This window comes from Capsicum annuum, chromosome 6, assembly GCF_002878395.1.
Source record: "Capsicum annuum cultivar UCD-10X-F1 chromosome 6, UCD10Xv1.1, whole genome shotgun sequence".
In the NCBI taxonomy this organism is placed as follows: Eukaryota; Viridiplantae; Streptophyta; class Magnoliopsida; order Solanales; family Solanaceae; genus Capsicum; species Capsicum annuum.
The window spans coordinates 105099006-105126722 of NC_061116.1; the positions used below are offsets into that span (position 1 = coordinate 105099006).

At 34.2% G+C, this 27717-nt stretch overlaps 1 protein-coding gene across 1 annotated transcript; it reads left to right on the forward strand.

The window, feature by feature from the left end:
* The first annotated feature begins 12889 nt into the window (after positions 1-12889).
* Positions 12890-23392, forward strand: LOC107873264 (THO complex subunit 4A). Its single transcript, XM_016720035.2, has 5 exons — positions 12890-13527; positions 13601-13702; positions 22477-22545; positions 22639-22811; positions 23009-23392. The coding sequence occupies exons 1-5, from the start codon at positions 13348-13350 to the stop codon at positions 23154-23156; spliced, it is 672 nt and encodes a 223-aa protein (XP_016575521.1). The 5' UTR covers positions 12890-13347; the 3' UTR covers positions 23157-23392.
* The last annotated feature ends 4325 nt before the right edge of the window (positions 23393-27717 follow it).

Here is a 27717-nt window from a genome sequence, read left to right on the forward strand (position 1 = left end):
GCTTAAACAATCGATTCATGAGGTCCATAAAAAATAATGGGGCATTGGTTAGCCAGAAAGACATGACTAGAAAAAGTGACCATAGCGGGTTCGAAAGGCTGTCTTTGGAATATCGCATTCCCTCACTTTAAGTTGATGATAGCCGAATCTAAGGTCTATCTTGGAGAAATAACTTGAACCATGCAACTGATCAAACAGGTCATCAATTCTCAGAAGAGGGTACTTATTTTTTACTGTGACCTTGTTAAGTTGACAATAGTCAATGCACATACACAAAGAACCATCTTTCTTCCACACGAATAGAATAAATGCGCCCCAAGGAGAAATACTAGGCCTTATGAAACCTTCGTCTAAAAGATCTTTGAGTTACTATTTCAACTCCTTAATCTCAATAGGGGACATACGGTATGGCAGAATAGAAATGGGATGAGTGTCGAGAAGAAGGTCAATCCCACAATCTATCTCTCTATCGGGAGGTCCCCTTGGGAGATCTTCCATAAAAACATCTGGAAACTTATTAATAATATCAACTGACTAAATAGATGGAGCCTCAAACTTAGTATCTTTGACTCTAACTAGGTGATAGATGCAACCCTTTGATATTAACTTTTTGGCTTTTAGATAGGAGATAAAATGACTCTTGGGAGATACTGAACTCTCGGACTACTCAAAAACTGGCTCACCAGGGAACTGAAACTTGACCACATGGGTACGACAGTCTATAGATGCATAACAAAAATGAAGCCAATCCATACCCAGAATAAGGTCAAAATCAACCATGTCTAACTCTATCAAATCAGCAAGTATGACTCTATGAAGAACAGTAACAGGACAATCTTTATACACTTGTTTAGCAACAACTGACCCCCCTACTGGTGTAGAGACTAGAAAAGGCTCAGGAATCTTTTTAGAACTCATTTTGAAATTCACAGCCACAAGTAAGGTCACATAGGAGAGACTTGACCCGGGGTCCAACAACACATAAAAATCAAACAAAAGACGCGGAGTATACCAGTAACAACATCGAGAGAGTCCTCCTGCTCCTGATGGGATGGTAAGGCATAGAATTTATTCTAGCGCTAACTGCCAGCAATGCTAGATGAAGTGCCCTGAACAGGGGTAGGACGAGGGATAGAAGATGGTGTACTAGTAGTCTATGCCTGAGGTCGGGCATCTCTGGTCCCCTGCCTAGCATGTAGATAATCTCTAAGTCTGTGGCCCTACTTGCCACAACCAAAACAACCCCTCAAATCTGTGAAACACTCACCAGGATGATCCCTACCACACTTAGCATAAGGAAGATAACTGAGCCTGTTACCAACACTGTTCTATGACTTAGACATAAAAAACCTACTCTCTTACTCCTGCCTGCCTCTAGGTGTGGGAGAACTAGCTGATGAAGGCGCTGGAATAGACTGACTTCTCTAAAATTGAGGGCGATTTTCTCTATAGAACCTAGGCTGACTATACTTATGCTGCTCAGATCTAGCCCTCTTGTCACCCCTCATACTTTCTCTCTCTAATTTTATCTGTCTCTATCTACTGTGCATGCATCATCAACCTAGACAGATCCATATCCCTATGTAACATCGCAATCCTACACTCTTTCAGCACCAAACTAGAAACACCTATCATGAACTTGCTCATACTAGCTCATACTTGGCCAACTGGTTGAACTTTAAGTAGTACTCCTTAACAGTCGTAGAGCCCTGCCTCAAGTTCATAAACTCTTTAATCTTTGCTTTCCTCATCTCAAGCGGAAAGAATTTATCCAAGAATACATCGTGGAACACATACCAAGTCATAGGAGTAGCATCCTCACCTCTACTCTTCCTCCACAATATAATTCAGTCATAAGCTATGTCCTTTAACCTATAAGATGCCAACTCAACACTTTCTTTCTCAGAAACATGCATCACCTGCATGATCTTTCTCACCTTCTCAAGGTACAACTATGGATCCTCACCTGCCTTACACCCATAAAACTCTGGCGAATTCATCCGCATGAAATCACGGATCCTAGAAGCAGCTACATCACCTCCTTGCTGCTTTACAATTGCAGCCTGGTTATTGGCCCGAATATTAGCGGTGACTGCTTGGGTTAACGCCTGAAAGGCCACCCAAAATTTAGTATGATACACAATCTCATTCAAAGAATCAACAGATGGGGGTGGCTCATAATCGTTTTCGTGGGCTTTCGCTCTTCTGAGAGGTATTTTCAGAAATAGGAGAGCATAAATTATTAGATGAGAGGGACAATTGCAGGCATGATGGAATCTGAAAAAAAAAGAAACAACTTTGTCCTAAAACTTCTTGTAGCCTCTTGCTCATAGATGTGGCGCTCTACATACCGATGATCAAGACTTTACTCAACGGGGTTTTGTCAGACTCCCTAGGGTTTCTTTAAAACCTTAGGCTTTGATACCAAATTTATAACGATCCAAATCACCTCCCGGGACTTTACATGGTGCTTAGGGCTACAAGTAGCCCCAAGCTAACCCTTTGAGCCTATCACTTCTCATAATAACTCATTCAAGAAGGAATATACAAAATACTGGCACTATTATATCAAAAAGAAAATACGAAGATAATACTCGGTCCAAATGACCAGAATATTGGAAATCTCAACACAACCACAGTCTAATAACTAGTTTGACAAAGCTTCTACTACTCCATGAACTCGAGAGCCGTTGGGACAGGTCTCCAACTAACTCAAACTGAACTGAAAGTAATAATATAAACACTAGAATACTGAAATGTCTGAAGATAGGTCCTAGAACCATGAGGACTCACCACTGTAGAAATATAGATGAAGGTACTCAGGAATCACTGACGAGGCTGGGACTAAGCACCTGAACCTACATTATAAGACAATGTAGCACATACACGTATATGTGGATCAACAATTGGGAATGTACTGAGTATATGGGGGTGTATGCATTTACATAAAACAATATCAATACCCTTCAATCAAATCATGCATCCAAATAGGAATGATTCACATGGCTTGAATAAGTCTAAAATATAAAGCTCATAAATCATGTAGAATAAAGCATGTACATAAATCTCGTGAGTCATTATACTTTGGCTTTAAAATATGTGATCTCCTCTTATTTTTATTACTCATAGGATGAAGGAAGCTTTAAACAATACTTTCAACTCATACATATATCTCATGGAGAGTAAAACTTCTTTATTGCTCAAGAACTTATAACTCTTTTGAACTCAAACAATTGGAACTCGAAATCATATGACTTTGGTTTAAAAACTGATGATCAACTCTTATTAGTAGAGAAAACTACTTCTTTCTTTGAAAAATACTCAAAAGCAATTCGTTCACTTTAGAAAATATTTCATCTCAAAGCTTTAGGGAAAATATTCTATCTCAATGGAAAATACTTTAGTTTAGGGAGGTTCTCTTAACTGACATAAACCATGCCAACTACATGAAGTCCAACGTCTTGTCCTCCTAAAGAAAAAAAAACTCATGTTGGAGAGAGGCATCATACTCTTGCCAAGGAGTATAACCTCAACACAGTTATCACTTATCTCGGCCTCAGGCCCAATCATCTTGGACTTAGGTCCAAAATCTCAAACCTATAGTGGCACTTAGTTCTGGGGTACAAAATAGTTGTAACTTACCCAACTCGGTGCTAAATATTACTCCCTTTATTTTATCTCGCTCTTCTCATGGAAATCCACTTTCAAAATAATCTCATGGTTCATAAGAACCCAATAATCAAATCTGTAATCTTATGTGGTAGAGTGGATTTCAAAACTTTATGACCATTAGGTCAAAACATTTCTCAATAATCTCAAAATACTCAAATCATGGGTACTTATAGCACATTGAAACTCTTCAATTCTCAAGGAGTAACAACATAGGGTATAAACCCAGCTCAATTTCTTAAGAAAACATGCAAAATCATACTATTTAACTTTTAATTCATGGGAAACATCAAGATATTGCAATCAATAATAATGGGTCAAAAACCCTAATTCAATATCATGTAAAATCTCATAGATTACAGAAAATTATAGTTTAAATAAGCCTTTGGGCACAAAGGTGAAAGGATTACCCTTGTTCAAAACCCCACTTACCTTGGATTATGAAATTGATAAACAAGCTTGCTTCAAACTCTTCTTCTTACTCTTGAGAGGGGGTTCTTGCAACCTTTGAACTTGGGAAACTTAAATCTCAACTCAATTTGTAGAATTTATGGTGAGCTCTTAGATTTCTTGGAGAAGGGTTTTAGATTAGATCTTGAGAGAGAAACCCTAGATTTCTTGTGTTTTGGATGATGAATGAAGTCATTTGCTTTGTTTGGAATATATCTGGTTGATAGAAGAGTGGAAAGACCGAAGAGTCCCTTTTAAAAATGACTTAAAATACTAAACGGGGGCTGCGACGATCGGAGCGATGGTCCATCACTAGCCTGATGGTCCGTCAGATCGTCCGTAGCACGTCGGTCAGAAAAAAAATACACTGCCTCAATGTGACTGTCTTAGCAATGGTATATCGCAAACTCAACAATCCATTCGATCATCCATCACACGTTGGCCAGGATGAGGCCACACTGCCTCAGCGACGACGGTCTCAGCGACGGTCCATCACAGTCTTGACGGTCTGTCGTTCTGGCCATCGCACTTGGGACAGAAAAGGGAGTTACTTCCTTGGTTGCGATGATTCGGGCGACGGTCCGTCGCACACTCGACGGTCCATCAACCTGTCCGTCGCACTTGGGTGGTTCCGACAACTCTCAATAAAATGGCCATAACCTCCCACCCCAATGTCGGATTTGGATGAAATTGGTATCGTTGGAAAGCTATTTCAATTCTCTACACTATAGGAAGTCATTTTCAGTAAAATTCAACAAGATTATAACACTAATTACTTGGGAAGTCTCTTCTCAATCTTTTAAGGCCGAAATTACACTTCACTTGACACGCTCAAGGCGCAAACTCTAAGGGAACTTTGCGGGGTCTTACATTCAAACAGTTATTTCAATTGTTTTGGTATTGATATACTGTATCTCCAGATGTTATATTTTAATAGATATTTGAACTTTATGGTCTTTCAGCCTTTTATTCTACATTTATATAATATATTATGAAGTACTCAGGTACAGATATCAGTCATGGGTTAGCTTGTGATCCTTCGGGGTCATGAGCACCGTTTAGCATTTTGGGTACCAAATATAGTGTGTTACATGGCCTCCGAAGATGTCATCAAAGGCTAAGTTGGCCATTTGGCTCGTATCATCCTCCCCCTCTTGAAAAAGATTTGACCTCGAATCCAAAGCTTGTAAGAACAAAGAGAATACAAACAAGCACCATATCCTCATGACATGAGGGTTAGAGTTAGAATAATAAACAACATCAACATGTCAAGGAGGTACATACTTGAAATATAACCAATAGTCCGTCGCGTTACACATTAGAAATCTATTGAGAAATGCACAAAGAAATTAGTTATGGAGTCCATCAAGAGATAAAAAACCTAAGCTGAGACTACTCTTTCCACACCCTAAGATGGCACTGGGATTAAATAGAAGACGTAACCAAGGACTTAGGTCTCGGCCACTCTCACTCTCCCCTAGTGTGCCACCTTCAAAGTTAAGTATACCCTCCTTATCACCATTAGAAAGGTCATGAGCAAAAAGAGGGTTGAGAAAGGTGTTCCATAAATTATTTTAAAATATAGGATTCTCATGCATGCATTTACTACTAGTTTCTAAATCTCCACTAGGAGTATGCCCAACATAAGAAACACATAGAGAAGAAGTCGATGGAATTTCTAAACACGCACCACCTTCTCTTTCACAAGAGTAGTCCTCATATTTATACAAACCATCACGGGCAGCTAAGGACCACAATCAAAACTGTCTTCACAAGGACAATCACAACTCGGGTTTTCTAAATATTCAAGCAAATCAAGATTATCGTCACCTGGTTGATCATTTTGCAGACCCTCACTAGTTGTTGGAAACTCATATACCAACGTAGACTTGGTTTTCGCAAGGGTTAACTAGTGTGTAATTACTCTCATCACTTGGTAATGGAACCTTAGTCAAGTTATAAGTGCTAGCACTAGATGGACATAAATCATTCTTACGAGAAGAATCAATTTCATCATCTAAATGATCAAATAGTGCTTGCGTACCTACAACAAGAGTTTGGTCCTCATGCGACCTAACAATACCAAGAGTATCACAAAAGGATGACTCAAGCACCTCTACTCTAGGCAAACCCACAACTACACTCACTTGGATACTACTAGCCACATCACAATATTTTACGTCTATAGGAGTGTAGGGGATAATATTTTTACCTTGTAGCTCGCATGAGCTACGACCTTCATCTTGACGTGTCTTCGGGTAGGCCGCTTGCTTCCTTTGACCTACCATACGATCCAACCTTTCCAATATTATTTTTGATTAATGGGTAATGGCTTCAAGTTTAGCCAAAATAGCACTTGTAGCATCATTGCCCAAGGTTTGAAAGGTTGAAGCCACAGGTTCCATTGTAATTATACCTAAAACAAAAAACTTACAAAACAAAAAAAATAGAAAATAATTAGTTCACAAAATCCTCACCACACTCTCACACACTTTGATCGTCTCATACTTGGTTTCACAGGTGTTGCAAGTCGGCTTGTAATTCATGATGATTCAAGGGGTGAGTCTACTCCTTAGTCGGAATGGATTCTTTGCTTGAAGACTCAAGAAAGTAATGTCTGAACTTGAACCAAGAAATACTATGATTCAAAAATAATAAAAGCATAAAAATAGCACTAACACAAAGAAACATATTCAAAAACTAATTTACAACTTAGTAGGTATTTACTAGTTGTCAATTAGTATAAGAACCAACAAAATGAAACTAAGAATCAACAATAAGAAACTAAGAATCCAAGATTTCGAGCCAGAAGTTTCAGTATTGTACGAAATTTGGTGATGTGGTGGTTTAGGATTGGTTGTGGTTTTTGAAAGGTTTTTATTTTTTACAACTTTGAAAATTTGGTTCAATTTTCGGTTCTTGAAGTAGTTTACCCACCTTTGGAGAAGAAAATAATAAGATTGGAGCCTTTTTCACCTTTCAAAAAGGTTTGACTTGTCTTACACCTTTTAGGCACAACTTTTTGAAGGGTTGGTGGACTTTTTCTCTTTTGGACACCTAGGAAAGTGGTCTTTCTTTATTTTGGAAATTAGTCTTTTTGGTTGATCTTTTGTTTCCCTTCTTTTTTGGTAGGTTTTTGGGGACTAGTTTCAAGATAAACACAAGGACTTCTCTTCCTTCTACTTGGTTTTAGATTAAACAACACTATTAAAGAGTCTTCTTGCAACTAGACATGAATATTAGTCTAGAACAATAAGAATATTCAATAGAAGTTTGAATACCAAGACTCAAGTTGAGCCTCCAAGAACCAACAACACCTTTTCAAACTTAAAACCCACAACAAAATACCAACATAAGTTCAAACCAAGACCTTCAAGATTTCGGATCCACAACACCAACACCAACAATGTTCAAGTTTTGAAACCACAACAACAATACCAACAACATTCATTCAAGCTCACTTGGATCTAGTCTCAAGGTGTTAGTGAAGAAGAAAGATAGCACAAAAAACACTCAAAACAAGTAAAGAACACCTAGATCTAGACTCAAAATTTGGCCAAGACAACAACAACAAGAACACTTCTCGCCCAAGAACACAAGAACAACTTCTACTTTTTTTTATTTTCAATAACCAAACCCAAGATTGGTCTTGTGGGAACAAAACTAGCCTTAGCTCTGATACCAAATGATATCAATGGTCCAAAGAAGACTCAAAATAGTTCACAATCGCACAAAAATAGTCCACACGAATAAGACACCAAATGGCAACAACAAACACAAGACACAAGACAAACGATTACAATAGATAAAAGGGATAGATAGATTGACAAATGAGTGTGTAAACTCCAAGAACCCTAAGATGTATCAAACCTAAGGACCTTTACAATCTACACAAACTATCACCAATCTCTTACGTAGACACAAGAGGGACGTTACCTCTTCTAGTACCAACGTTTCAAGCCAAAGATTGCAACACAAGTGATATCCACACTTAGTGCCCTCATTTCGATTTGATGGCTATTCCAAGACCTACAACTAAAGGTGTTATATTCCTCACACTAAAAAGAGTTTGTTAAAATGTTTTAAAGTCTTACATCAATAAACAACTGAAGAGAAAAGACCTAATAAGAAACTATATATAACCTAGCTTATTAAATGAAAAAATAACCAAGATACCCTTAATGACAAAGGGGCGGCCTTGGTGTGTTAGAAGGCAAGATGAAATGGCCAAAACACCCTTAATAAGGTACGACCTTAGTGTGTTTTTGACTTTTCACATTGAAATAACTAAAACTCCTTTAATGAGTCCTAACACTCCAAAGGTGCCTTCTTCAAGCTCCAAAACCGTGAGCCTTTAAGTGAACTCCAAAACCATGAGTCCTCAAGTCTTTAATGCTCCAAGCAATTTTCCACACGTGACCTTGCTTAATGGCATGCTCAAAATCGATCCTCCATGCTTGCTCGTGTGTCCTCGAGGTAAGGGTGTGCAAAATCGAACCGATAAAAATGTTATTGATTTATTGTTATTGGGTTAACAATTTTTTAATGGTTTTATAAAAAATTATTGGGTTATTGGTGTGGTTTGATTTTTTCCTATTGGGTTGTTGGTTAAGCCGATAACCCAATAAGAATATATATATACACACACACACACACGCATATATATACATATATATATATATATATTTCTCTTTAATTTCTACAAATTAACAAACTTTTTATTTCAATAATACAAACTCTTAATTTCTCCTAAAAACATTTAACCAAAACGTGACAATTCTTATAAATTAAAACACATCATGTAGAATTTTTGGTTGCAACTAAGATTCAATTTTTTCATGTTAGTTACTACTATTTCTATTTTATGAGTATTTTCTTATCGGTTAAACCGAAAATTGAACCGTTAAGGACTAGAAACCGATAAACCGATAAATCGAAAACCGATAAAAAATATCTTATTGGTTTGATTATTGGTTTAGCATATTTAAAAACCAAAAATCGATAAACCAAACCGATAATATATAAAATTGAACCTAACCGACCGATGCACACCCCTACCTCAAGGTGACCAAGTCTTGAGTCTCTATGTGTGCAAAGTTTGTCATTTGGCTCGTATCATCTATAAGCCTCATTTCTAAATGGGCTGAAAAACTTAGCCCAACCCCACTTAATTAAAGGGTTGGGTTGGGCCGGCCTTACGGGCCAAGCCCATATTGATAGCTCTAAAAATGTTACACATGCGAGGCACATACGATTAAACTAGAAATTTAGAAAATTAGGCTAAAGATATGAGTTCAGAGCTCAAAAGGCTCTTTTTTGATAAAAAATACCAAAAGAGACATTTGATTTTGGAAAAAACCAAAAGGGACAAGTCACCACCACTATAGCGACTTCCAAGTTGCGTATCCCACAACGACTTTCAAGTCGCCCACTCTGCCATGACTTACACAATCCCACTATTCACCATGAGAACTTCTCTACACGTGGCTATAATAAATCATATAGTATAATAATGACTGTGAGCATTGCATTTTAATTTGCAACTCTAGAAATTAATGGGAAAACAATATAGGGCGATAGCTCAATTAATAGCTGAAATTGTCAGTTACCTTATTTCAACTCTAGAAATGTTGTTTGAACTTTTTGTCTTTCATTAGAAGTCTTTGCTTTAGAAAAATTATCTTTTTACTATTTTTTCTAATATTTAAGAGTTAAAAATTAATTAAATATATTTATGGTAAAACTTTTCCTTATTAGAAGTCATCATAACTAGTGGTTTTTACTAATATTTAAGTTTTGAAAATGAATTAAATATATTTATAAAAAAACTTTCCTTATTAGAAGTTATCAGAATTAATGACAACTAATACTTTTTTTTATTAATTTAAGAATTTTAAATCAACAAAATTTGATTTTAAGAAGATTTGAAAAATCTAGAAATTTATAATCTATAACCTATAATATATTAAAAGTGTGAAAACTCTTAGAAAAGTGATTTGAACTTTTTGTCCTTCATTAAAAGATTCTCCTTTAAATAAAATTATCTTTTCACTATTTTCTTCAATTTATTATTTAATTATTTTTATTATATTAACTACACTCCTAAAATATATGAGACTCCTAAAATATATGAAAGGAGAATTAATTAATATTTTTCTTTGTAGTGATCAATTAGAAAATATTCCTAAAATAAGATAGAAAAATACTCCTAAAATAGTATTCTATTAAGGAAATACTTCTATAAGTATTGAGATGCACGTTAAACTAGAGAAGAAACTGGTTTACTTATTGCGAAAATATGATTGATACTCATCTAATTTGATTCGGTTGCATGTCTAGGTTGATGGATACTCAATTTTCTTATCCTCAACTTTTTCACTATTTTTGTCAATATAATAGAATTCAACATGTGTGTGTATATATATATATAATCTTTGTTTTCATTCAAGTTATTTTTTAGTGTCAAAATTTTCGCTCAGATAAGAATTATTTTCATCAAAATTGAAGCTTTGTGATCACTATTGTATTATTTTGTTGTAGTTTATAGGTTGTAGATGAATTTACAGGTAATAGATGAATATCGGTCGGCTTTGAAGAATTTTTTTAAGTAAAGGTTAGGTTTAATTGTGTTGTTTTTATATCTCTGTTTTGAGAATTTTTTTGCGTAAAGGTAAAGTTTAGTTGTATTATTTTGAGATCTTTATTGTCGTATTATTTTGTTATAGTTTACAGGTGGTAGATAAGTATCGGACGACTTTGAGAAAATTTTTATGTAAAGGTTAAATTTAATTATATTGTTTTGATGTCTCTATCATCGTATTATTTTGTTGCAGTTTACAGGTGGTAAATGAATGTCGATTGACTTTGAGAAATTTTTTTGGTAAAGGTTAGGTTTAATTTAAAAAATTCTCTAAAAGATGTTGAATTTAATTATTGTATTCATCTTTATTATTTAAACAAATATCATATTTAGTGTAACGTTTGAACTCAATAAAGTGAGGTACATGCGCGAGGTGTGTACATCTAAACTAGTAAATATAAAAGCGTTAGAATAAGAAAAATTTAAAAAGTACCAAATTTTAAAAGTTTTAAGTACGTAATAAGAATATAATCAATGATTTTGTAAAGTTGACTTTAAAAACATGGAAAGATTTTAAATATAGAAAAAAAACAATCGTACCACAAATATAGTTCAAATTGATACGTCTCTTTTAGCCTCTGACAACAAGGGAAGGAGACACTGCATAGCAACGCAAAAGTGATGATCGATCAACCACTTAAAACTTCTGGTGGTAAAATTGTATGTGCTTAAACTAAAATGTATGTTTATGTTTATAATATTATATTAAAATGTGAAGGTTTACTAAAAATTTTCGCAATAGATAAAATTATTTAATTTTAAATAATCAAATGATACACGTGCAAGACACGTGGGTTAAACTAGTATATATATGTGTGTGTATTTTTGTGTATGTATAGATAGATAGATACTCCATCCGTTTAAAAAAGAATGACCTGATTTGATTTGACACGTAGTTTAAGAAACTAAAGAAGACTTTTGATTTTTGTGGTCCTAAATTAAAGTTGTGTCAAATATATCAAAATGTTCTTCAATCATGTGGTTTTTAACATGCCATGTGTAAAGTTAAAATTACAGTATTATCACAAAAGAAAAGGGGTTATTTATTTTGAAACAAACTAAAAAGAAAAGTAGGTCATTGTTTTTTAAACAGAGGTAGTATTTATTTATTTTGAAAGGTTAGTTTATTATGGCACAATTAGTTTCTGGAGAAAGGAAAGCCTTTCGTTTAGGGGTCGTTTGGTAGAGTGTATAAGAATAATACTGAATAAGGTGTATTAATAATACTTGCATTAATAACACAAGTATTAGTAATGTAGGTATTAGTCATGAAAACATCATTTCTTATACAGTATTTGGTTTGATGTATTAAAAGTAATATATATTTATTTAATTTTTATTAAAAAGTGTAGATTTACCAAAACACCCCTTTTACACACATTTTTCTATTTCAATTCTACATAAAAACAAATAATTTTCTAACATAATTTTTTTATTTAAAAAAGGAAGAGCTGTTAGCACTAGTGGAGCCTATGCTACTCATATTTGCCTTGTCACTCTTTCTTCTTCTTCTCCACTACTGATAATTCACTTGAGCACAATGTTTTTTGCTTTTGAAGCTCTCTGTAGTGAACCAAAATATACAAGCGAGTTTTGTGCCTTTTGTTTCGGTAGGAGACGGCGCAAAACGATCTCGGACATCTCCTTCATCCCCTGCTAAAGCAAAAACTGAGAAACTTCTCTTTTTCCGGGACCAGTGCCTTTGCCGGTTGCGACAATATAATAGTGACTGCCATTCGGGATTAACCTTGCTCTTAACCACGACAACCCCGTCAGCGTAGCCATTCCAGATTTCTATTCAATCTTCAATATGTCGAGATAACGATGATTGATTAAGAAGGAAGAAGATGTGGAGAAATGATGAGAAAGTAGTTATTTTGAAGGGTAAATTTATAATTTAATAATGTAATACATGTATTGAAATATGTTATATTACTAATACATAGAAAAGAGGAAGTATTAGCAATACATAGTCTAATATCAAATACAGTGTATAATTAATACAAGACATTATTTATACATAGATAAAAATTATACCAAACAATGTATATTTTTGTTAACACACTCTATCAAACGACCCTAAGAGTATAAAAGTTTTCCTTGCTTGACTTTCTTGGCAATACTTGCCTTTCTTGTATGCAGAGAAGTTCACAGGGTGAGTAGTGGGATTGTGTAAGTCGTGACTGGGCAACTTGTAAGTCTCTACAGTGGTGACGACTTATCCCTTTTAATTTTTTTCAAAATTAAATGTCCCTTTTGATATTTTTCATCAAAAAAAAAAAAATCTTTTGAGCTCTGAACTCCTAAAAATACTTTATTTTTCTGAAATTTAAATTAATTTTGTAAGTCCCTCTACTTTTTAACCTTATCCCCATAATTTCTGAAATTCGGCATGGGCAACATGGTAAAATCAAAGAGGTAGCTTTTTCCTGAGTAGCCAGCTGTTGTTCATGCCACTCAGCTCTCTGCTTTAGTAGTGCGACAATTTTTGCTTCTCACAGTCCCTTCCCTGTGACCCATTGTCCCTTCCGCATCACATCACATTTTCAGTACGCTTCTGCTTGGCTAGTTTATTGTGCTTCTCAGTAATGGCAGAGGACTCTCTGTACACGTCGTTGGATGATATTATCAAGAAGAACAAACAACAGGGACATGGGGGACGTCATGAAAAGCGCCGCCGTGTTCGATTTTATGGTTCTGGGCCTTCTAGGACTGGACCAAGTCGCCGTTCCATTAACCCTAGAATGATCCCCTACTCAATGCCCCAGGTCAGTATTCCTTCCTTTTACTCCATTCTTATGTGTGTTAAACTAGCGTTGTTGAAAATATTCTTCAATGCAGCGTCGTTTTACAGAGGGAGACGTGAAGATGCTTGGAGAGGATCATGGGACCAAGCTGTTCGTATCTAACCTCGATTACGGGGTCTCCAACGATGACATCAGGGTAAAACCCTTCTTTTCTCCCTCCTTTTTAATGGAAAAGAAAAGCGAGTTTAAAGTAAGGTGTATTTGCATTTAGTCTTCTCTCATTGCTGCATTCGTGTACTATTTATGCATTGTGTTCTCTTAAATGTGCATATCCTGGGTCTAACAAAAAGTTTCTTTTTTTGACATAGGGGTCTAACAAAGAGTTTCTATTTTGGAGCAAAGTGCTTTTTGAAAAGTATAATACATGTTATAAAAAAAATGCAGATTTGTTCAAATTGTTGTGATAGCTCTGGTTACAATATTTAACTTGAAAGAGATAATTATTGGAGTTAAACACGTTGAATGATAATATGGTTTTGCTTTATGGCATGGATATTGGTCAAACTTAAAGCGTTCTTGGTGCTTAACTTCCTGATTAGCAACCTTATCTTCTAATAGTAGACTCCACGAATGGAGCCAATATTGCATTTCCCATTCATGAATAGAACATAGCATTATATTTTGAGTAAATACATAATTACCCCTGATGTTGGCCGAGATTTTCAAAAAGACACCTAAACTTTGAATTCGACCTATTACCCTACGGTTCTTCTTTATTCCGTTACAAATACACGATTTTGAACCTCTGCGTGTATACACACTCCACAGACGCGTGAAAGGGCTCAAATTTGACTTTTTTGACCAATTAAAAGCTGTCACGTGTAAAAATTTCGATATATAATTTATCTTTTTTTTTTTAAATCAATATTTATTTATTTTTTAAATTTATTTCATACACCACCCCCACCCCACCCCCCACCCCGCAACCCTGTATCCACCATTGTCTTCTTCCCCCATTGTCTTCTTCTTCATCACCATAACTTAACAAAAACATCAATTACATCAACAACAACTTCAATTACAACAATAACTACATCAATTAGAGCAACAACAACAACATCATCATCACCATAACTCTCTTTCTCTTCAATCCTCTCAATCATCACCACAATTCTACTCACTTTTTACCATCACCATGTTTATTTTCTTCAATTTCAACTTCTTATTTTAGTTTTTTTTTTACATTTTGAACAATTTTATAAAACCCAATATATATCCTAAGAAGAACTATAAAGCTCCATTTTAATGGAGTTTTGATGGTACAAAATTAGGAAGCAATACAAAATTAAAATAAACATGAAATTGGAAACCACAAAAACTAACATTGAAATCCAAAGAGAAAGAAGAATATATGGAAACTGATGAGGTGGGGGAACCTGCTGGACGGGGGGAATGGGGGAGGGAGATGTTGGAGGGGGTGGGGGAGAGGGGGTGGGGTAGGATGATAAATAAATTAAAAGGGAAAACTTTATTAAAAAATATAAATAAAATATGAAATTAAATTATTTAACACGTGGCAGCATCTAATTGGTGCGTGCATCCACTCTTTTTCTTGTGACTGAGATTCAACGAAAAATGATATATTTGCAATGGATTAAGTAAGAATCGTGGGGTAATAGATCGAATTCAAAGTTTAGGTGTCATTTTGCAAATCTCGGCCAACATTAGTGGGGTAATTATGTATTTACTCTTATATTTTTAACCTACCCCCTTACTATAGTACAGAAGACTAAGTAATTATTCCATTACTTTCTGCTTACTCATTTCTATGTTGATGAATGTGTTGGGTTCAATTAGCGTGAATGTAAAATGGAGGGACACAACCCTTCGAGGAAAAAACACACAGTTTCGGAAAAGGAGTGACTGTTCGGTCGGATGTGGCTGTTCAGAAAAGACATGTTATTTTGGAATGGACAGACATGATTGTTCCGAAATGATACACCTTTCCATGAACCATTGCTTCCTTTTCGAAGGGGCATTTGATGGCTATAAATACCTCAACTTTTTTCCTCATGTAGTACTGAAATTTCTGCATTGAAAAAGTATTTCTCTTGCTTCTAAAAACTCGGTGTGATCATATCTCGTTGAGTGAGTTCGAAGAAATCAGAAGGTTTGAGGTACTGCTACATTCTGATTGTGAGCCATTTTATCTTGAGAGGAAAAATTCCGCAACCTCGGGTACTTGAGGGGAATTAATTTTTTAAGGACACTCCGTGAATTCGGAGGACTTGACTCTTCTTCTACTTCATCTTGTTTTTTTAAAATAACACTTCTTTGATAGTTCATGTTGAACTTAGGTTGAAGGTGTTGAAAACTTTATTGATGTTCTTGAATTAATCTTGAACTTGTGTTGAAGTATTTGAGAAAACATACAGATTGTGTACTCGAAACAACAATCTTAAGGAATTAACTCCTAATATGTATTGTTTCATTTACTGTTTTTTCAGTAAATAGTTTGAACTTCATATTGATAGTTCTTCAAATTTTTGAACTTGTGTTTGAAGTTCTTGAAACTTCATTTTGATAGTTCATAAGTTGGTTGAACTTGTGTTGAAGTTCTTAACATTTGGTTTTGCTATTTTCCAGAAAATAGTTTGAATTTCATTTTGTTGATGTTCATAAGTTGGGTTGAAATTATTGTTAAAAGTTCAAAGTTGTAAATACAGAGTTCAAGCTTTATTTGATTGTTCATATGTTAATTTGAACATGTGTTTGAAGTTATTGTTGAAAAATACAGATTTTATCAAAATTGAGAAAAACAATAATTTTAAGTAAAGTATAAAAATATTTATTTTTGTGCTTGCTTGGTGAAGGAAACTTTTTTTATCGCCATTTATAAATCAAGTATTTGGTTAATTTGTATTGGGTTTGATTTTGTAGAGACTAAAATCTCTTGATTTCCACTCCCTCGGTTAGAAGAATATAAAAATTTCATTGAGAAATCAGTATGAGAATTCGGTTCGAAGAATATAAAATCTTCACCAATTCGTTAAAATCTCTGTATTGATTTCTAGAGTTTGAAATCTGCGGGATTTTACTCTGTTTGAATTTGATTATGATTTAAAGTCATAAAAACTTGGTTATATTTCATAGTTTATTCGGTTGATGATTTGAAGATATAAAAACTTCATCATTAACTAGAAACAAGTTGGCTAAAAATTAAATTCTTTGTTGTTAGTATTCTGAAATATCAAAGAGTATGTCAAACATTGGCAGGAAAATGACGAATGAAACTGAACAATAAATTGATTTGGTTGTGAAGGATGTTGTCCCAACGGCAACCAATGTTGCGCCATTAAGTCGTTTAGGTATTGCTCTAGCAATGAAAATGACAGAGAAATTAGAAAAATATTTTGCTGTGAACTTCAAAGAATGGTAGTAAATGATGTCATTTTGACTGGCCAAACTTGCAATGCAAATGTTCACAAGTATAGATCCTCATATTTAAAAAAAAAAGATTGGAAATCAATTATCTGATTTGAAAGATCTTGTGAAAATTCCAAGATAGACGAAGATAATAAGTTGAATGAAAAATCATCAATGGTGGTTGCAAATCCTACTAAGGATGATGCTTTGAATGATAAGAAGATGAAGAAGTCTTCTAGACAAGAGAAAGAACAAAATAAGAAAATGTTCAAAGGCAATTGCTACATTTTGTAGTGATGTTGGCCACAAAGCTCAAAATAGTCAAGTTCTAAATAAGAACAAGAAAAAGATTAGATAAACATGTCGGAAACAACTAGAAAGATTGAAAATCTATGTGATGTGATCATTGAAAGCAATCTAGTTGGATATCCAAATGATTGGTGGTTTAATTTAGGAGCCACTAGACATGTTTGAGCGGACAAAGAAACTTTTGCTACTTATGATCCCGTTGGCCCAAAGAAGTGATATTCATGGGAAATAATACAACAACCAAGGTTGAGGGAAGTGGGAAGATATTCCCAAAAGTAATTTCCGGCAAGGTGTTGACTCTCAACAATGTTCTCCATGTTACTACTATTAGATAAAACTTATTGTCGATAACACTTCTCATTAAAATTGGGTTTAAGCGTGTGTTTATTTTGGAGAAAGTTGTAATATGCAAGAATGAAACATATGTAGGAAAGGGCTACCTCAATGAGGTCCTTTTCAAACTTTATGTAATGGTTGTTGAAATGAAGAAAGCTGAAGCTTCTTCTTACTTGCTAGAGTCAAATGATTTGTGGCATAGTCATTTAGGACATGTCAAGTATATTACCTTGCAAAAACTTATTAACTTAGAAGTTTTGTCAAACTTAGAGTGCAATAAATCAAAATGTCAAACGTGTGTGGAATCAAAGTATGCTAAGCATCCGTATAAGTCCGTTAAAAGAAATTTCAACCCTTGGACTTAATCCACACTGACATTTATGATATGAAGTCTACACCATCTCGTGGTGGGAAAAAGTATTTTATGACTTTTATTGACGATTACACTAGGTATTGTTATGTCTATTTGCTAAATTGTAAGGATGGAACCATAAATGCGTTTAGGCAATATAAAACAGAAGTTGAAAATCAGTTAGAAAAAAAGATCAAAACGATAAGAAGTGATAGGGGTGGAGAATATGAATCCCCGTTTGCGGAAATATATGTAGAGAATGAAATTTTCTATCAAACTACTGTCCCGTATTCACCTCAATCTAATAGAATTGCAGAAAGGAAAAATCAAACCTTAAAGAAAATGATGAATATCTTACTCATAAGTTCAGGTATACCACAAAACTTGTGGGGGAAGTTATCCTTACAGCTAACCGAATACTCAATAGAGTACCCCATAGTAATACACAATCAATTCCATATGAAAAATGGAAAGGAAGGAAACCCAATTTGAAATATTTTAAAGTATGGGGGTGTCTAGCGAAAGTACAAGTTCCTATTCCTAAAAGGGTAAAGATAGGACCTAAGACAGTGGACTACGTGTTCATAGGATATGCTAAAAGTAGTAAAGCATGACGGATTTTGGTTTATAAATTCAAATATTCGAATATCAATGAAAATACGACAATTGAATCAGCTAAGGCTGAGTTCTTTGAGCAATTTATCCGTATAAAACTAGACATGAACAGTCTAGTAGAGTGTCTAAACGATCTCGAGATGAATCAAGCGAGGATGTACATAATGATGAGAATCCAAGACGTAGTACACTTCAAAGAACGTCAACTTTGTTTGGATCGAATTTTGTAACATTTCTTTTAGAAAATGAACTTCAAACATTTAAAGAAGCGATATCGTCTTTCGACTCATCCTTTTGGAGAGACGGTCAATAGTGAGATTGAATCAATCTTGAGCAACCATACTTGAGGGTTGGTTGATCTTGTTTCAGAAAATAAACCTTTAGGTTCTAAATGAATCTTCAAAAGGAAAATAAAAGCGGATGGTACTATTGACAAATACAAGGTAAGACTTGTAGTAAAAGGCTTCAAACAGATGGAAGGCCTTGATTACTTTGATACATACTCGTTTGTAACTAGAATAATGTAATTTCGGATGTTAATTGCCTTCACAGCAGTATATGGTCTTGAAATCCATCAAATGGAAACATCATTCCTAAATAGAGAATTGGAGGAAGAAATTCACATAGAACAACCCGAGAGTTTTGAGGTTCTTTGTAAAGAAAAGGTGTGCAGACTAGTTAAGTCACTATGGACTAAAATAAGTACCAAAACAGTGGCATGGAAAGTTTTACCAAACCATGCTAGCAAACGGGTTCAAGATAAATACAACAACAACAACAACAAACCCAGTGTATTCCCACCTAGTGGGGTCTGGGGGGGGGGTAAGATGTACGCAGTCCATATCTCTACCTCTAAAGAAGTAGAAAGGCTGTTTCCGATAGACCCCCGGCTGAAGTCACGAGATACCACACAAACTCATAGTAAAGCACAAAACTAGATTACATAACATAAATACGGCACCCATAAGTATTAGAAAACAGAGGAAAGCACACAGATTCGTAATAAAACATGGAACACGGAATCATAACAAGAATAAAACCCCCACCAAGTAATTCCCTACACTAGCAACCCAAACCGGCCCTAGTCTTCTGCCCTAATTCGCGTCCTCCAGACCTTCCTATCTAGGGTCATGTCCTCGGTGAGCTGTAACTGCTCCATGTCCCGCCTAATCACCTCACCCCAGTACTTCTTCGGCCTACCCTTACCCCGCCTAAAACCATCCAACGCTAGCCTCTCACACCTACGAACCGGGGCATCCATGCCCCTCCTCTTCACGTGTCCGAACCATCTCAATCGGGCTTCCCGCATCTTGCACTCCACTGAAGTCACACCAACCTTCTCCCGGGTTCAAGATAAATGAATGTGATGAATGTATTTACATTAAAGACACTCCAAATCACAAGGTCATTGTTTGTTTGTACGTGGATGATATGTTGATCATCAGTAGAGACATTTCTGACATAAATGCGAAACGAATGCTTGAGAGCAAGTTTGATATGAAAGACCTTGGAGTTGCGGATGTGATCTTAGGAATAAAAATCCATAAAACTCCACAAGGATTGGCATTGTCACAGTCTCATTACATCGAAAAGGTACTTGATAAGTTCAAGTATTTAGATTTCGGTATTGCCAAGATTCCATTAGACGTGAGCCTTGCATTTCAAAAGAATGAAGGTGAAAGTGACTTACAGTTGGAATACGCAAGAGTGTTGGGATGTTTAATGTATATCATGAATTGTGCACGATTAGACATAACATGTGTTATTAGTAAGTTGAGTCGGTACACGAGTAATCCTAATAAAACTCACTGGATGGCAATGAAAAGAGTTTTGGGGTATCTTAAATATACTCAAGACTATGCTTTACATTATAATAAATATCCCACGGTAATTGAAGGATATAGTGATGCAAATTGGATCATCGGATCGAATATAGTAAAATCCATGAGTGGATATCTATTTACTATATGTGGAGGAGCATTTGCTTGGAAATCGTCCAAACAGACATGTATTGCTCGCTCTACAATGAAATTTGAATTTATCATATTAGATAAAACCGGTGAAGAAGCAGAATGGCTCTGGAATTTCTCGAAAGATATTCCTTATTGGCCCAAACCATTGGCACCAACATGTATACATTGTGACAGCCAAGCGGCGATAGGTAGGACAGGAAGCATGATGTATAGCAGTAAATATCGCCATATAAGATGGAGACATAATACCATTAGAGAACTACTCTCTTGTGAAGTTATCACTGTTGACTATGTGAAGTCAAAATGACAATGTGTCGGATCTACTTACAAAAGGTCTATCTAGAGAGGGAGTTGAGAGAACATTCAAGGGAATGAGTTTACGGCGTAGGACAAGTCAGCATGACGGTAACTCTACCTAGCAGACTAGAGATCCCAAGAGCTAGGTTCAAGGAGATCAAACAAAGTTGTGACTGACATGTTTAACATTGTCAATATACCCAACCCATTCTCATGATGTAGATAATGTTTAGTAAACAAGGATAAGGCTTGTGATGCGAAACCTTTTTACTTTTAATGATTATCTAAATTTGGGAGGTTTGACTAAATAGTTTAATCTATAGGATTGAATGTTCAGAAATCACCTATGTGAGGGTGAAGTTGAAGCCGCTTCAAGGAGAATGTTAGTAAAGGCCTATTCTCTAAGCTTTCATGAAACTAGGACGTGTTCATGGCTGAAACGAACAAAACCGTGAGAACCATAAGCGGTAAAAGACTGGTTGTGCGACATGTGTTGTCTAGGTGTACATTAAAGCTCGACGGGTCAAAGATAAAAAATCTACCAATTGACCGAGTGCATTCGATGCATGCTCACTACGGAAAGTTCAAAGGGAAACTCATTTATCCAGATGCAATCAGTCTTTACTTGCTGATCACATACTTGTCTGTAAAGTTTTATAAAGAGTAGCCATTCCTCATTCATGTGGGGGATTGTTGGGTTCAATTGGTGTAAATGAAAAATAGAGGGACACAATCCACCCTTCGAGGAAAAGAAACACTGTTTCGGAAAAGGAGTGACTGTTCGGTCGGATGTGACTGTTCAAAAAAGACATGTTTCGGAATGGATAGACATGACTATTCCAAAATGATACACCCTTCCATGAACCATTGCTTCCTTTTCGAAGGGGCATTTGATGACTATAAATACCCGAACTTTTTTCCTCAGGTACTATATGAAATTTCTGCATTGAAAAAACATTTCTCTTGCTTCTAAAAACATTTCTCTTGCTTCTAAAAACTCGGTGTGATCATCTCCCGTTGCGTGAGTTCGAAGAAATCAGAAGGTTTGAGGTACCGCTACATTCTGATTGTGAGCCATTTTATCCTGAGAGGAAAAACTCCGCAACATCGGGCACTTGAGGGGAATTAATTTCTTAAGGATACTCCATGAATTCGGAGGACTTGGCTCTTTTTCTACTTCATCTTGTTTCTTTAAAATAACACACTTCTTTGATAGTTCATGTTGAACTTGGGTTGAAGGTGTTGAAAACTTCGGTGATGTTCTTGAATTAATCTTGAACTTGTGTTGAAGTATTTGAGAAAACATACAGATTGTGTACCTGAAACAACAGAATACACAGAGAATTTTGACTCTGTATGGATGTTGTGGCACCTAATTTCTTTCTGGTAGATTCCTATTGATGCTACCTGGAGCACTGGATGGTGTAAAACATAGTATTATGTGTTATTAAAATATTCTGCTTTGTATAATATGTTGTATATGATTACTTTGATTTCCTGATCTTCAATCTAGTCTCTTCTGGATTCTCGTTCTTGTCAAGTCTCTGCTCTAGGTTCAAAGCTGTTGATCTTAAATCGTAGTTGCATTACATTCTTGAAGCAACTATTCTGATGAGAAGTCCTGAAACAATTATAACCTACAGACATCTGTTTTATTTTCAGCTGCTGTTTTCAGATGTTGGTGAGCTTAAAGAATATGCGCTGCATTATGATAACTCAGGCAGGTCAAAGGTAATTTGGCAAGCCACCTTCCCTAGAAAGAGTCTCCTTAGATGTGTTCTGTAATATATTCTTGTTGATAATGTTGAGTAAATTCCTGTTTAGGGAACTGCAGAAGTGGTCTTCACACATCAGTCTGGTGCTTTAGCTGCTATGCGTAGATACAACAACATACAGCTTGACGGTAGACCAATGAAAATTGAGGTGATTGGGGTGAATGTTCCAACTCATCCAGTGCCTCATTTTGCATCAGAAAATTTGCGAGGAAGTTTCCAGAGGTAAAACATCAGTACCTTGTAGCTTTTTTGTTGGGGAAGGATTCATATTGTCCACGGTTATTTTATGAGCAACCAGTAACTCTTGAATGCTAGTGGCATAAAAGATCATTCAGATGCTAATGATTGGGTTGTAATTTCTTTACTAATGAGCCCTTGCCTGAATGTAATGACTTCTAGAGAATTGTTTTGGCCTGCAGACCAGGAGGAGCAGCATATGAAAGGGCTCGTATAGAAAGAAACCATCATAAACCTGTCTCAGCTACAGTTTCAAAAAAAACACCCGTCTCAGCTGAAGATCTTGATGCTGATTTGGACAAGTATCATTCTGATGCTATGCACATTTAAGTAATTTCTCATTATTTTTGTCCTACGGCTGTTTGTTAACATCCAAGAACGCAAGAGCCTCCTGTCCTACGTTGACATCATATAAATTATATGGTACATAAATAGCTAAATACCCAGTTATATAAACTTAGCTCACTTTGTTTAGAGGTAATCTGGATATACATCTCTTCACTATTATATCATCTTGGCAAGAGGATTTTACATAATTATGGTGATTGCACAAGCTTTTTCTTGCATTTGTTGTTCCCTCCAGAATCTTTAATTGTGTGCTTAGTCTATATACTGCTTGTCAAGTTAGTGTTGCAGAAGTTACTACTTGGTTAAGATTCATGTTTGGTCTAGGTCATCAAATTTGGATTGGACTGTTTTAATTTCTCTTCCAATTTTCTAGTGCCTACATCTTTCTTACAAATCTTCTCTTTGATTGCGTAACCTTTGTTCGTGTCACGGCAATTCTAAGTTCTTTGTTCCTCTTGATTTGATTTGTTTTAGGACAAACACATAAATACACTTAAGAGTAAATATTACAAAAACTACCCATAGTTTCTATTTTACAAAATATAACAATAGAAATGTAACAAAATCTACCAGCAAAAGAAAAAAATAAAAGACAATAAATAAAATAGCATGATTTAAAGGGTAACTTAATAGTTGATATTTTACCCTACAAATTCTCCTACTTTGTTTTTCATCAACTTTTTTAAAAAAATAATAAGGCAAACGAAAAAACACTACATTTATTTGATATTTGTTTTATGTTTTCAGATTTAATTTATTTAATTTAATTGACCTTAATTTTTAATATTTTTTAGGAGAAAACATCATTAATAGTGGTAAATTCTCCGGTTGATTCAAACCACATCCTATACAAATTTCATACACCATAAAATTATTGATTCAAACCACATCCTATACAAATTTCATACACCATAAAATTATTGATACACCTATTTTTATATAGATTGGACACCATAAAATTATTGATACATCAATTTTTATACATTTTAAACACTATAAAATTATTAATACACCAATTTTTATATAAAACTTTCTAATACACCATAAAATTATTGATACACCTATTTTTATATAGATTGGACACCATAAAATTATTGATACACTAATTTCTATACATTTTGGATACTATAAAATTATTGTTACACCAATTTTTATATATTTTCGACACCATAAAATTGTTGTTATTGATAAATTAATTTCTAGATAATTCAAACACCATAAAATTATCATTTTTATACATTTTAAACACCATAAAATTATTAATACACCAATTTTTATATAAAACTTTCTAATACACCATAAAATTATTGATACACCTATTTTTATATAGATTGGACACCATAAAATTATTGATACACTAATTTCTATACATTTTGGATACTATAAAATTATTGTTACACCAATTTTTATATATTTTCGACACTATAAAATTGTTGTTATTGATAAATTAATTTCTAGATAATTCAAACACCATAAAATTATTGATACAAAATCATTAATACATCAATTTCTATACAATTCAGACACCGTAAAGCTGTTGATACACCAAATTCTATATAATTCATGCACCATAGATACATCAATTTCTATAAAATTCTTACACTACACCATAGATACACCAATTTCTATACAATTCATACACCACACAATAAATACATCAATTTCTTTACAATTCATATACCATAAAATCATTGATATCCATCTCAGCCGGTGTCATCGGACAATTCTCAAAACTCTTCGAAACTACCAGAAGATCTAATCTAATCGGCTTTTTTCTTTTCAACACTCTTCTTTTTCAACACCAAGCTTCCATTCCTGTAAAAAATCTCTCTGCAAAACACTCTCTTTAGAACCGTATTCATCGTCTTCTACAACTTCGACTAATTCCGTTTTCAATTCTTCCTTCATTTTTGAGTCTTCTTCTACTTCGCTTGCTGCTATCCTTCACTTGTCGGTGTCATCGAAAAATTCTCGAAACTCCTCAAAATTATCAAAAGATTCAATTTAATTGGCCTCTTCTTTTCCAACAACTAGAAGTAGAACAAAAGAATAATCGGTAGTAACAAACATTGAGAAAAAACCTAAAACCCATCACGAAAAAGAAAAAATCCAAAACCCATCACGAAAAAGTTTCTAACCCACGTCACCATCAGTTTTTCGATGAAATTGCCGAAAACTCATGCAGTTTGAAGTTTTGCTGCGATTGAAGTTTGAATCCGAAAATGATGATTCGGTAGCCTCCACGCCTTGCTCGAAAGATGGGTTGTGAAAGTTGAAATAAAGAATTATAATTTTTTTTCTGGATCTTGAAAGTTGAAATAAAGAATTATAACTTTTTTTTGCTAGATTAATTTTATGTTTTGAAAAAAAATAAATGATGAACAAAGCAGAAAGAATGTGAGAAAATGGTTGGGATTTTTAATTTAAAGTGACAACTAATTTTAGAGGAAAAAAAAGAAACTGAATAGTTGGTAGATTTTGTAAATAAAGTTAGATTTTGTAAATTAAAAAAACTAGTGGTAGATTTTGTAATATTTACTGTTAGAGTGTATATTTATGTGATTTTTTTGTTGTTTTATTCATAAGTCTTGACAGGCTTGCCAATTATAAATTTACAAGAACTATTGTTAGGATCTACTATAAATCATGAGGTTTTGACGTAGTATTATTTATTGAATGATTATTTATTTATTTATTCAGTTCAATTAAATAAATCATTGTCATATATGTGTCCTCAACTTATATAGTATATAATTTGGTGTATAAAGTTTAGCTTATACACGAAAGATTACATCGTCGGTTCTTATAAGTTAAAGTTATAGTTCACAATCGTAGATGAAAATTTAGACAAATCATCAGAATGATTGTAGTACAAGATTGTATGTAATTTATCTTGATTATGAGAATGGTATAGTTTTGAATGGTATAGTTCTAACTTCTCGTGTTAGTGCATTTTGTATGTATTGAATGAGATCGAGTAGAGATAGTTGTTTTGGACTGACTAATAAAAACATATTCTCTAAACTGTTAAATGTACTTATATTCTCAATCCTGATATAACTATTATGATCTGTATATATTATTTATTGTTTTGATTTATTAAAAGGTGAGATTCTGAGATGAGTAAATATTCCTGATAGATTGGATGATAATAATATATATTAGTGAAATAATAAGTTAATTGATGAAATTCATGTCTTGGTATAGAGATTGATGTCAGGCCTTTCATGAGAAACTTATAAGTTTTCATGTGTAAACTCGATCGATGGATTTATGAATTCGACATATGAAATAAGTTAAGCATTGCTCTAAAGGAAATTAATTATTATATTAAATTCGTCAGGAATTGAATTTAGTGATTAGTAAATGTAATCTTAGCATGAGAAATTACATAAGTGTTTAATGTAGAATTAAGAAATAAAAATAGAGGACAATTACGAATTTTTAGTAGAATAATTTGTAATTTATTATTGTAAGAATAATTTAAATTGATATTTTAAATTATTTTTCATAATATGGAGGCCCAATAATTAATTATGTGGTCTCTACAGTGTCCATATTAAATTAGAATTCAAAATTTTATAATTCTATTTTTTATGGAAAAAAGGAGAACTCACCACCTGTAGAAACAGGTGTGTGTTTTTCTTTCCTTCTTGAACCTGGGAAGTATCTTTATAAATAAGATTTACTTAGCCTAGAAATTGAATCTCTATAAATAGGATTTACTTAGCCTAGAAATTGAACAACAACAAGGACAATAGAAAGAATAAAGTATTCTATTCGGTACTTGTCCACCCAAATATTGAGAATATTTTATTTAATACTTGCCCACCCAAATATTGAGAGAGTATTCTATTCAGTACTTGCCCACCCAGGTATTGAGAGAGTTTGAATGTGAACTTTTGTAGACGGATTCACTTCAAGATATTCTGATTATTTTTAAATATAATCAGTCTTTGTGTGAACCATGTGTTTATATTGGTTGTTTATATTACATGCAAGTGATCCTATCTATTTACTTTCTCTATGAGCCTAATTTTCGAATAACTGACATCATGAACCAGACTTGCATCTAAATAGATAATGGTAATGAGAGTTTCATATTGTGTCAAGGAACACGGTACTATCCAAATCTTGAAATTTAGCTCAATTGTTAGTAGTCGTTTGACCATGAATTTTTTTTTTTTGAAAAATTATTTCACTTTAGTGAAAAAATGAAAACAAGATGTGTTTGGCCATGAAAATTCCAAATACAATTTCGAAATTATATTTGAAAAAGTAACTTTTTTCACGTTTTTTACTCATACCTCTCTTACAAAATTTTAGAAACAATTTTAATTTATACTAGTTACTAATAGCCCGTGCAAGACACGGGCCCAACAAATATCTTTTTTAATTCGTTTTAATTATTGTGATTTATAATAATTTTTTTTACATATTTTTTGAAATATATAACAATTTTTTTTTTTTTAGATATTTTAAGCTGTTAACTATTGTAATTTATACTATTTTTTTTATATAATTTTCAAATAATATATCTCTC